This window comes from Nicotiana tabacum, chromosome 15 (assembly GCF_000715075.1).
Source record: "Nicotiana tabacum cultivar K326 chromosome 15, ASM71507v2, whole genome shotgun sequence".
Lineage (NCBI taxonomy): Eukaryota > Viridiplantae > Streptophyta > Magnoliopsida > Solanales > Solanaceae > Nicotiana > Nicotiana tabacum.
In genome coordinates, this window is record NC_134094.1 from 11,308,440 (window position 1) to 11,321,536 (window position 13,097).

General features: G+C 35.4%; 1 protein-coding gene across 1 annotated transcript; it reads left to right on the plus strand.

Annotated features, from left to right (window-relative positions):
- The first annotated feature begins 1,421 nt into the window (after window positions 1-1,421).
- LOC107828589 (lysine-specific demethylase JMJ13) lies at window positions 1,422-7,846 on the plus strand. The gene is given in 12 exon segments (XM_016655935.2): window positions 1,422-1,813; window positions 2,750-3,123; window positions 3,486-3,642; window positions 3,719-3,938; window positions 4,362-4,415; window positions 4,510-4,589; window positions 4,669-4,946; window positions 5,127-5,522; window positions 5,661-6,028; window positions 6,139-6,411; window positions 6,958-7,248; window positions 7,251-7,846. Coding segments are annotated over 11 exon segments (2,535 nt in total). The 5' UTR covers window positions 1,422-1,813; window positions 2,750-2,774; the 3' UTR covers window positions 7,320-7,846.
- The last annotated feature ends 5,251 nt before the right edge of the window (window positions 7,847-13,097 follow it).

The window sequence follows — 13,097 nt, forward strand, 5'->3', positions numbered from 1 at the left end:
GTCAAATAGAGGCAACTACCATGGAGATAGCTGTCCTTTCGGCTAACCAAAGTAACTAACACAAGTTAATCTCCTACCGTTCAAACAACGTAACGAATTGAAATCGACGGCTAATATAAGCACCCACGTGCTTCTCCTGTATCTTTTGTGCACTGGACCCGGGCTTCCCGCTTCTTTCCTTTTTCATACTTTTAGTAACCGCTATAGAAACAGAAGCCTTCTAGAACACCCTGCATACTTGATAAATAGTTTTATTTATTATTTAATATAGCGATAATAGATAATGATTTTATTAATTTTAGTTTGACAATGAGAAGTTGTAAATACTGAAGTATTAATTGCCGTTTAACTTTCTATGAAGTCTACCAAAGGATGTGGTGTAGCGGATGAAGCTGCTCTTCCCTTAACCGGAGGTTTCGGATTCGAGCCCTGACTATGAAAAAATCTTTGGTAAAGAGTGCTTCTCCCCAAATATGGCCTTACGCGACGCGAATTCGAATATAATCAGACTCCAATGCGGATACCAGGCACCAGATATGAAACAAAAGAAAGCATCCGAAGATTTTCTAATGGAAATTTATCTCCAAACACAATTTAAATAACATATCGGTAAAATTCCTATTAAAAGTGTATTAAATCCATAATTTAGACTTTAGGGTATCTGGGAAAATAATGGACTTGATTATGGTTTCAATACACCATTAGAAGTTGCGGTGGGGTGAAGTGAGCATATTTCTATCTTTATCGAAAGTTTTGTGTTTGAAATTTGAGAATGAAGTCGTCTTTGATAAAAAAATATTTAGTTGGGCAAATATGAGTACGAATACTGAGTAGGACAAAAAAAGATGAGAAATTATATTTTTTACCGCTCCCAAAAATAATAGCCTATATCACACTCCTTGGGGTGCGGTCCTTTCCCAGACCCTTTGTGAATACTGGATGCCTTGTGCGTGCACGATGCCTTGTGCATCGAGCTGCCCTTTTTTTATATGTATATTATATATATAATATCCATATTTTATATACTTTTTGGTAATTTCCGGTCGAGAGTCAATAGGTAACAGTCTCTCTACCTTCACAAGGTAGGGATAAAGTTTGCATATACAGTACCTCCCCAGATCCCATTCGTAAAATTTTACTGACTATATTATTGTTATTATTGTTATTTTTGGCCGGCGGATGTAATTAGTTTCGGCAACGGGCAATTTTGTATTTCGAGCAAAAAAGATTATGGTTTCAAAACGTTGCGTTTCGAGGCCGGCAGGCATTTGGTTGAACCAACCTATCAACCACTTTCCTTCACACTTCTCGTTCCAATACCAAAAACCATTAAAAGCGAATTCTTTATTTCCCAATTTAATCAATTTGTTTACTATTTAAATTAAAATATTTATATTTATTTTCGGAACAACTGTCCTTTTTGCGTATATATAAATCTCTAAATTATCCACTCTTTTCTCTTTTCCGGTTTTCTAATATTCTTCTCGATCTACTGTTCTATTTTCTCTCTACTTTCTCCATTCCCCGCCGGAAAATCACTCATTCGCCGGCGAACTGTTGCCGGAGAAGTTACACGCGTTCAGCATCTCTGATGTAGTAGTGTTCCTTGTTTCTCGCGCGTTAGTTAAATCACCCGGTGTCGCCGTTCGCCGGCAAACCTCTTCGTATCGCCGGAAAACCGCGTGTTCACAGGTGAACAGTATCACCAGAGAATATAGCTCCTCTATTATCCTTTGGTTTCGAGTAGTTGAACAACTCGGACGGTGAAATCTTTCTGATCTCCGAGTTGGACTCGGTTTTGTGCCGCGTCGAGGTAATGTGGATAGCCTAAGGCTGTGTTTACGAATCATTCTGCTGTAGATCGTGTTCTTGGACTTAGCTGGTGGTTTGACAAGCGCTCTGTTTTTGTTGTTGCTGTTTTTTTTTAAATTTAATTTTCTGGTGAAGTGTGAGAGAAGACGCCGGAGTAGAGAAGAGGTTTGCAATACTATGCTTTTTAGAACATTTGAATGCGCAGTGTAATAATTAGAAGAGTGTGAGGTTTCGTATAAGTTTTTTTTGGCTTGAAGTTTGGATTTCGATCATTCTTATAGTTTTTTGTGAAAATTGAATGACTTTTACATTATGGTGTTATAGTGGTAGTATTGGAACGAAACAGTCCCAATAGGGGAGAACAGATACTGAGGATTCATATAGCGAACACTAACTAGTTCTGGATTGATGCATAGTAGCAGTGGCGGAGCCACATGCAAGGAAGGGGATTCAATCCCCTTTTGTCCGAAAATTATACTGCGTAAATAGGGTAAAAATAATTTTTTACAAGTAAATAAACTTTTGAATCCCCGTAACATAAAGAGAATGCAGGTTCAAATCCCAAATATGCCTTTTTTTTTTTTGAATCCCCTAGTTAGAGTTCGTACTGCATAGTAGTTGTTTTTTTGTTGTTGTATCACTGATTCTTATGCATAATTTTGAGTCTATTTTACTGAATCACATGTTTAGGTGATAGTTTTTGGTATTGCTAATTGTGATTAGGTGATAGTTTTTGGTATTGCTAATTGTGATTTTTTTGTCCATATTCGAACCCCTGTAGAGGCCTTTTGTACTTGTCCTAAACTGTAAAAGAAAAAGAAATTGTAATTGAATATTTATGAACTGTGTCTATGAGTTTGAAATTTTTCTTGAATGGTTCGATCTGAAGGTTGCTACTAGTACGTAATCTACTACTAATTCATTTTCTGTATGGCAGGTGGAACTTGGAAGGGAGAGTCGGGATGTCGAGGGAGGCTATGTTGGAGTTTTTGAAGCGAAAAAGGCTTCAACGAAAGAAACCAGAATCTATGAATGATTCGACTTATGTCAGCAATACGATGAGTAGAAGTGGAGGAGATGCACTAAGCTCTTCAGCTTCATGTGGTGTTAGAATTCATGTAAATGCAGGGTTGGGGACTTCCTTAAACAGAAGAGATGTTTTCTCAAAGCACAAGGTTGCCAAGTTTGATACGTCTAATCTTGACTGGACTGATAAAATTCCAGAATGTCCAGTGTATTATCCAAGTAAAGAGGAGTTTGAGGATCCACTGGTTTATCTCCAGAAGATAGCTCCTGAAGCTTCTAAATATGGTATTGTCTACATTAATATTCTGTGTCAAATAAATTAATGTCTTATGTTTCTCACTGCAAACACTATTCTATTAGTTTTCAGGTAGAATTTTACCTTCTAGTCCTTATTGAGTACTTTACTTTGATGGGCTCTGCCTGTTGAGAACATTGATTTACTTGTTATTTAGAGTCTTCAGCATTATCTGTAGGCCTCTGTCCATTTTGATTTTTGAAGGTGAAAATTGTCCAACTATTTTCAAAAACATATTAATCCTTCTTGCTTTGTTTGGACTGTGTTCTTGTATAAACATAGTTGTTAGGGACTTGGTTCTGTTAGATTCATTTGTTTGATAAGAGTTGATACTATGTTTGAAATGTAACAGGAATATGCAAGATTGTTTCACCAATCATGGCTTCTGTTCCTGCTGGAGTAGTGTTGATGAAAGAGAAGGCTGGTTTTAAATTTACAACGAGGGTACAGCCACTTCGTCTAGCTGAATGGGATACAGATGACAAGGTCACATTTTTTATGAGCGGAAGGTTAGTTTTTCATTCGTATTTGGTATTCTGTTAATTGATTATTTGTCAGCTTTTGAGGAATAATATGGTTTTTCAGAAACTACACATTTCGTGATTTCGAGAAAATGGCGAACAAGGTTTTTACTCGTAGGTATTGTAGTGCTGGATGCCTTCCTCCTGCTTATATGGAAAAAGAATTTTGGCATGAAATAGCTTGTGGAAAGACTGAGAGTGTTGAATATGCATGCGATGTTGATGGTAGTGCATTTTCATCTTCTCCCAATGATGAACTTGGAAAATGCAAATGGAATATGAAGGTGTAGATTTCAGAACAAAGTTTCTCTTTATCGTGCTGTTCCTATATGGAGTTTTTTTGTCTTTTTTTGGTTTTAAGCGATTTGTTCTATTGTCAGTATAAAATGAGTCAATGTGCCTTGCATCTAGCGTGCATATTTATTGCTGCTACGTTCATGTTTTGAAACATTTTATCAGTGTTAGCCTTGTCAATGTTGTTTGATAGAGTTCCGCTCAATGATCTCTTTTACTCTTTCTTATGGTTTTTACCTTTTTCCTTCCTTTCTGAACCTACCACACGAAGGACAAAGTAAAACTTTTCTCATAATTTTCCATGCATCAGCTTTCCCCCGCTCATGTCAGCATTAAATGTAGTCTTAAAGGTGGTCTATTTGCCCTTTTATATTCCCTTTCTCTTCTAATAAATCCTCTATTTGTGGTTTCAGAGATTTTCTTGCCTACCTAAATCAACACTTCGACTCCTCGAAAAAGCAATCCCGGTAAACAGATTAGTTTTTGCACCTTTTTTCGTTGAAGTTTTAGTCCAACTTGAAGATATCTCACTTCCTAATTTATGTATCTTCTCTTCTCTAGGGAGTCACTGAACCAATGTTATACATTGGAATGCTATTTAGTATGTTTGCCTGGCATGTTGAAGATCACTACTTGTACAGGTGTGTGTGCTTTAATTTGAAGTGTACATGCTAGTCCGGTTAATCTGGGGACTTATCATTTTTTCCTTTGTGCGTATAGCATCAATTATCATCATTGCGGGGCAGCAAAAACCTGGTATGGTGTTCCAGGTCATGCAGCGCTTGACTTTGAAAAGGTTGTCCGCCAGCATGTCTATAACAATGATATCTTAAACGCTGATGGAGAGGATGGAGCTTTTGATGTGCTTTTGCAGAAGACAACATTGTTTCCTCCTAACATTCTATCAGAACATGATGTTCCTGTCTATAAAGCTGTTCAAAAGCCTGGGGATTTTATAGTAACTTTTCCAAGAGCATATCATGCTGGATTTAGCCACGGTAAGCTGCTATAGTTTTGCCTAAACTTTAGAGTTTAAGGATGTAATACCTTAAAGCATGTTAGTCTGACATAGTTCTCCAACACTACTCTAATTTTGGCCCTAATGTTTTTTTATTACTCTTTTGATTTCATCTTAGTTGACAATTAGCATTAGTGAATTCTATTTCTCTAATATGTAGGTTTTAACTGTGGCGAGGCTGTTAACTTTGCAACTGGTGATTGGTTCCCAATTGGTTCAGTTGCTATCCGTCGTTATGCACTCCTGAACAGGGTGCCTCTTCTTCCCCATGAGGAACTTCTCTGCAAAGAAGCAATGCTTTTGCGTATGGATTTGGAACTTCAAAATCAAGCTTATTCCTCTGCAGCTTTGATCACCCACCATGGCATTAAAGTTTCTTTTGTAAATTTGATGCGGTTTCAACATCGTGCTAGGTGGTGCCTCATGAGATCAAAAGCATTTTCTGGTGTATCATCATTTTCACATGGCACTATTCTTTGCAGCATATGCAAGCGTGACTGCTATGTAGCATATCTGAACTGCAACTGTTATTCACACACAATGTGCCTTCGCCATGGTATGTTATTGAATGGAATCTTTTCTTTGTGTTTATTTGTTAATTATACGGGGAATCTCCTTCGTATAATAAAAAAAGAAAGAAATTATACCGGAGACGCTGAGCTGATGATCGGTTTGATGGTTGTTTCTTTATCAGATCCTAGGTCACTTGATCTACCTTGTGGAAGCAGTAGAACCCTTTGCTTAAGGGAAGATTTTTCGGACATTGAAACTGCAGCAAGGAAGTTTGAGCTGGATGATGTTATTTTGCATGAAATTGAGCAATATAGAGAAAGTGATGACTTTAGTCTCCTTTTGAACATGTTTCCACGAGCTGAAGAGGAAGGCTATGTTCCATTTTGTGAAATAAAATTTGAACGGTCTGAGGAAACCTTGAAAACTGAGGACTGGGTTGAACAGATGGTTCATGAGCAAGCTTCCAATGCTTCTGCATCTAGTATTGGAATTGTGTCACGTGTTGGTTCTCCCATGGACCAAAAAGATTGTCTTTCTGCTAATGTTAATGTAAGTGATCATCGATAAAGTTACTATATCTGTGCAACTTTTGTGATTTCTGTAATGCTGAAGTGGAAATGCTTTTATTTGATCTCAAGTTAATTCAATTTACATTGTAGGCACAGGAAAATGCTAACTCAAACTTAGGGAATAGTGTATTTGTCAGGCCTTCTAGAGACATTTCTGGGTGTGAAAGTGAAAGATCAGTTTGTTCATCTGGTGATGACTATTTAAAGGTTCATGAAAAAGTAGCTCATGTTTCAGATGCTAGAACTGTTGTAGATCAAGACAGTGATGAGTCTGATACAGAAATTTTCAGAGTGAAGAGACGTTCTAGAACAGAACATGGGAGGAGTACACATGATCCCATTTCAGTTAGTGTTGAGCACCAGGTATTGCATTCTGGGGTCTTAGTTCAGTACAACTTTTCTCATTCTGTTTTCAAAACTAAAGTTTTAAGTTAAATACTTCTATGAAGGGGGAAAACCGGTGTCAAATAAATTTTTGTTGGTTTCTATTTGGATCTTTGAATACGTCTATCTCCCTTTGATGCTTTGCATGGATTAGTCCTTTAACTTACCTAATATGTATCCTGATGGTAGTAAAACCTTTTGAACTTTTGGTACCAAATCTGGAGCAACATAAGTTTTTATTTGGTCTGTGTTAATCCAGATTGGTAGCTTGTGAACTTTTTTTTCTGGTTGGCAGGTTAACAAGTATGTCGAACTAATTGCTTTGTTTGAGTGGATAGTATGAGACCCTTATATCGTGTGTTAAAAGCAAATTTTATATAGCTAATTCTTCAAATGCTGTTTTCATTGACCAGTTATAGTTACATTCACCTTATTTGCTACTGAGTGGTATTGGCATTTACTTTTCAAGGTTTTTGTGGTGAAATTCTACAAGCTACTGAATACTCTTGGCATTTTTTTTCCCAGGGCTACAAACGATTAAAGAAACATCAAACTGAAGGACGGCTCGGGCCATTATCTTCATCAGACCGTTCCATGGCTGATGATGTAACTCATAGTTCCAATGCTAATTCAATCCATTCTAAGGAAGCCTTGGATTATCCTTTAAGAGACAAATCGGCCAGAAATGGTACAGTTCCCATCTCTATTAAGTCCAAGAAAGGGGCTAATGAAGAAGCATCGAGCAAGCAAAACGAAGATAAAAGAGATGAAAGTTTCGAGTATGGGTTGGGTAAGACTGTGGGGGAACCACCTCCGATAGAGATAGGGCCAAAGAGGCTGAAAGTCAAGACCCTTCAATTTTTAAGTTTGGAGGAAGAATTGAATAGCTCATAAAATCTGACTTTACTCTAACTCCCATTTTCTCTAATGGGGATCTAACAAAAGGATGAAAAGCTAAATATTTGGGGGAACAATGCAACAGTTAACCAAAACTTAGATTAAGGAGGTACATTCTTTGTGCAGGCCTCTAATTGGGGCAAACGGCGCACTGGTGATTCTTATGGTTCTCGGGCCAGGGTGTTTTTAAGTCTTAAAAGGCAGGAGAACGTCTCTCTGTCGTGATGGACATGCTGGGGAGGTAGCAAGTACTTGACGGAAGTCTGAGGTACGCACAAGATAACCTAGACACTATCGTTATAAAAAGTAGAATTTGGGGTAGAGACTTTTCTGTTGTACATTTTTTATTAACAAATTGGTCGATTCTTGTGAGGTCCATTGTCTAGTATGCAGGTTAGGCCTTTGATTTAATGTGACATCTGCTGCCTCCATCTCAACGGGTCATTATTCTTTTTGTAGCTAAGGGTCTCTTTGGCTTGAAACTACATGAATAAATACAAAGAAGATTGTGTTTTTAGACTTCTTCCAACTTTCTATATTTACTAGTACGATTAGCCCGAGCTACGCCCGGGCCCAATTGCATAGTTAAGACGGCAAAATTTTACTACGTCATTTTCATTGTCATAAAAGTATAACTAAAAATTTATTTTGAACTTCCAAAAATATTGTTTAAATAGCTTGTTTGCAATCCTCACGCATTTATTCCTCTTGAATTTTCAAAAACACAATACGTTTCAACTATAGGTTTTCAAGGTAATGCTGGAGTAGTCTATAACTAAGAATCTCAAATAAGTTTAGAAGTCTTGAACAAATTCACGAAGAATGTGTAAGATGTTGTAACAGTTGAGTAGAATCTTTAAACTTCAGTTATGATTTGATCAGCAATGTAAGTTTTGTGTGAGATGTACACAAGAGTCTAAAAAATAAATTAACTTTCAGAAAGTTGCTAGTATATATAGTTCTTCTTTATATAATTTAAATTGAGTCTCTTAATCTTCGTCTTCATCTTAATATTTCTAAGTTATGGTCTAAAATTGGAGAAGATTTTTCTTTTTTTATTTATTTCAGTATTCAAAATTCTTTTATTTCCTTTATCTACTCAGTAAATCTTGTAAAGCGTGAATTCTATATTTGATGAAATTAGTCATTTTCATCGCCCAATGAGCTAAAATCTTCTCTTCCTTGCATTTAGTTTTTTTTTTTTTCTAATATTTTTTATATTTTATTTATTGTGGATCTCCAATGTAATTATATAAATTGTTAATAATTTTAGTTGTAATTTTGGGTATTCTGTTTTGAAAAAATCTATATTTGTTTGGGAAGTGATCACACAAATGCACTTGATAAAACCACGATGTTATTTCCTACGTGAAAAGAATATTTAAGCTTTTTCGTGCGTTTACTTATTTATGTTTTGAATTTCTTTAATAAAATCCTTGCTCTTCTACTGAAACAACATATAGATTTGCATATTAAACACTGCATTAGTGTATGCGGTGATTATTTTTCTTGCACAACCAATTAAAACAATGCTTATGTGGGAATTATTTTTTTCTAATCTCGCCAATCAAACAATGCTTATTTTATGAGAATCATAATGTTTCCCAAAGGCAAAAACATCATATTTAAGAATTATTTTTACGAGATTCATTAAGAAAACAAAATGTGGATCTGACTACTTATATCAAATACAATTACATACTCTGATCCATTTGCTATTGTGGGTTCTGATCCGCAATTCCTCCTTCACGGCTCCTGCAATAAGTGATATTTGCAAACGAGCCCAATCAAACTATGTTGGGGTTTTACAGAAATTGTTGATTTTATTAATTATTTATTTTTTGGGTGGTATATATTATTTATGTAATAATTGTACATAGTTATACATATTTTATCCATGGATTATACATACTACAAAATTTTCGGTTATTTTTAGTTTAAGTGGCTGGGTGAGGTGCTATATAAGTTAATTCTTCCTTTAAATATTAGAATAATAATACAATTTTTTTATAAAAGAAATCTCGTGTTAGAGTCCATATTCAAAAAAATCCCAACGAAAATAAACATCACAATTTTATTGGTTCTAACAATTATGTGAAAATCTTCTTAAAAAATGTTTGCTTCATTATAGTGGTTCGCTAATTAGCATTGGTAAATCTTCCGCTTGACTTATCCGCTCAACTTATAATACAAATTTTTACTTACAATGTCAAGTTACTAAAAACTATTATAAATAGGCACGCAATGCTATATTCACGTTCAAAAATAAGTGTCCTTTAATATTTTGGATATCGATTAAGTAAATCATTTAATAGTATAATAAAAGTTATTTAACTAAGTTACACTTTATACATTCTCAAATTACTCTTTATATATCCTCATAGATCATTTATTGAATTACAGATAGATTTCAAAAATATAATTAATGCATATTTGTTTTCTAACGCAACACTTACTTTAGCCAAATTAATTTATCTCTAAACTCATCTTGTACTAACGTATGAAATTTTACCATTCACCTTACAAACTAAGGAAACCTATTAATGGCTTAGGAAATGCATTGAGACATGTTTATAAACAATCTCTTGACTTGTTAAACTGATTTCACTTATAGTCTTCGAGTTTTACGTAATTGCTAGTGTATACTATAACGAATATTTGATAAGGAACCCATTTAGAATTCTTTGATAAGTTTGGTTTCTTTAAAAAAAAAAAAAAAAAAAGATACTTTTTGAATTTGTACAAATCACTTTATTGTTTTCACTCTAAATCTTAAGAGTGCAAACGAAATATTAAGTCAACAATTATCCAAATTCTTTGGCAGAAAACCTAACTAAAGTTACTTATAATTTCAAAAAATATTTCTAACAAATTATAGCTTTCTACCTTTTTTAAAATATTGGAACGATGAATTCTATGTATCTTAGTTTATTTTCGTTTTAAATTCTTTAAGCTTATATGGAAAATTTAAAAAGTATGTCATGTTTATACTATATTTGAAGTTTAAGGAAGTCCTTAGCACAAGAATAATGGAAAGTTTATGTGGGCCCACGTTTAAAGGGGTAAAATTTATGAGGTATAGATGAATAAGATTATGTGAATTCTAAATAAAGTGGGGCCCACCTTATAAGAGAATTGATAGACTTGCTGATAAATTGAGCACGTGCATGCAAAATGTGGGTGGAGGCCCCACTTTCTCATCAAGTTTCCAGGCATAAATACAGAGGATACTAAAAGACTTAAATGCCATTGTGAAACGGGCATGTTGACGGTGAGCGTTTTTAGGTTTGAGAAATTGGAAGTCCACGCGTTGGCCAATGGCAGAAAGAGTCAGCAGTTGATGTATAAATTAATGAAAGTACAAAAATACCCCTAGACAAAGTAGAAAATTCAAGATAAAACACAGTTGACCGAGAGGTGCTTGTGTTCCCTCTTCTAATAAGTAGGAATATAAAGTTGGCTTCATTAAAAATGACTTGACACCTCTGATGAACCAAGAAACCTATTTATTTTTTCTATTTTTTTTAAGATTTTCCTTCATTTTATAACTGTTTTATCAAAGCATCTGCATGCGTTTTATTGAAGTGTAACAGTTTGTCTTTTAATTTAGGAAGTGCAAAAGCTTGTCTATTCAACCCCTTAAATAATCTATCTATCTATACTATATAAAAAGTACGGAGATAATATCGAAATTTCATTCACCTTTTTTTACCCTTTAAAAATTAATTTTATATTAAACAAAATAACCATTTATTTAAAGAGTCCGAATATTTAGGACTTAGAAAATTAATTAAGATGTTGGTAATAGGAAAATTTTTGTAAATCGCCACTACTACAGAGTTCATTATTATTTGTAATGGATTCTAATTATGCAAATGTATTGAAGGCAAAAAAAATAGGATTGTTAGTGAGAGAGTGTCTGACTTGTCTCTAAAAACTCCTTATTATCCAAACACATAATCCTCAAACCATGGTCACTTCCCCAAATGTCTCAAAAGAACCCCATGGAAGCGATTCCCCCAAAACCTCCATACATTCTCCAATGATGCTACTAATCCAATAATGGCTAACTCTAAGCTTTCTTTTAAAGAAAAGGTATTAACTTTTAATATTCCCACACAGGATCTCTACCAACCAACGAATACTACACCATTATTTACGAAGGAAAATCCAAGAATTATGGAAACCTACAGAGAATTTTCCACTGATTGATCTTGGAGCATACTATTTTATAGTCAAATTCACTAAAGACGAAAATATGGTAAAAGCTTTGCAAAATGGTCCTTGGTTTATTTTTGGATACTTTCTATCGGTACAAAGATGGGAGCCAAATTTCGTGGCCTCCGAAGCAAAGCAAATGCACACAGCTGTCTGGATAATCCTTCCACAACTCCAACAGAATTATACGATATATGGAATTATCCTCCAAAAAATAGGAAATATGGTGGGAAGATTGCTAAAGATCGACGCATGCACATCTGCTACTTTAAGGGGATGCTATGCTAGACTATGCGTAGAGCTTCCTCTTGATCAACCTGATATACTTATTGGATCCCACAGACAACAAATTCTATACGAATTGAAGGAGAAAGTTTTTTTTGCAAATCTTGTGGTAGGTTGGGTAACTCAATTCGTCAAGCTCAGGAAGGACAATGGCAATGGCAGATCGACACTATCTTTCTTCAAGCGAAGGAGCGGCAAGTCAAATTCCTAAGTAAAGGAAGCACCATCAAGATCAGAAGCAAACACAGGTATTAATGTCAAAATCTTTGATGCCATGACAGGTAAGTATCTAAACACGCAGGTACTAAAATACAAAATCCGTGATTCTATTACTTTGTTTGACAAGCACAAAAAGGATGTGCATCCAATATCTGATGCTAGGAAATCTTCATCTCAAGAAAATCTGGTTTTAGAAAACCATTTTCTGTCCTTAGATAATCAGCCCAAGGTTTTGGATAGTTCTATTATTTATCCGAAAAATGGATAACAATTGAATTTATACACGACTTTAAGGATACGTGATATAACTTGGTACAAACTTAGAAACTATATATGTTAATACTGAAATTAACTATAAAAGAGATAAATGCAAACCAAATGAATCAATTTGCTTTAACCAAATGAATCAATTAGTCTTGTCCCTCAAGTTCAATACCCTCGAAACAAGTGAAGATTCTGCTAATGTATGAACAGAATAACAAAAGAATGAAGCTTAAAGAAGGTAATGTGTTGTTTATTATACCTTTCGCTCGGGCCAGTGCTCGATTATATGACTTTCTCTAGCTCCTTGATTGTTGATTTGGTGGCGTCAGAGTCATCGGGAATCATGAAAGATCGAAGAACCCTTTGATCATCATCCTCTTCGATCTTCTGGTTATCTGGCTGGGTCGAAGCCGATATCTGTGATTGCTATTTGGTGTCCCGTTCTCCTTCTGAGCCCGATCCCTTTATCGGTGAAGGTGAGGATATTGGTTTAGCTTCCTCGACGACGAATATTTCCTTCGCGGTTGGTTGCTCTCCGTACACCGTTTTGACACCTCCTGATGTCGGGAATTTGAGGGCCTGGTGTAGGGTCGAAGGTACAGCTCTCATGTTGTGGATCCATGGCCTTCCGAAAATGGCGTTGTATCTCATATCGCCTTCGATCACGTGAAACTTTGTTTCCTGGACGGTTCCGGCCATCTTTATTGGTAGGATTATCTCGCCTTTGGTGGTTTCACATACTATATTGAACCCGTTTAGAACCAGAGTTGCGGGTATGATCC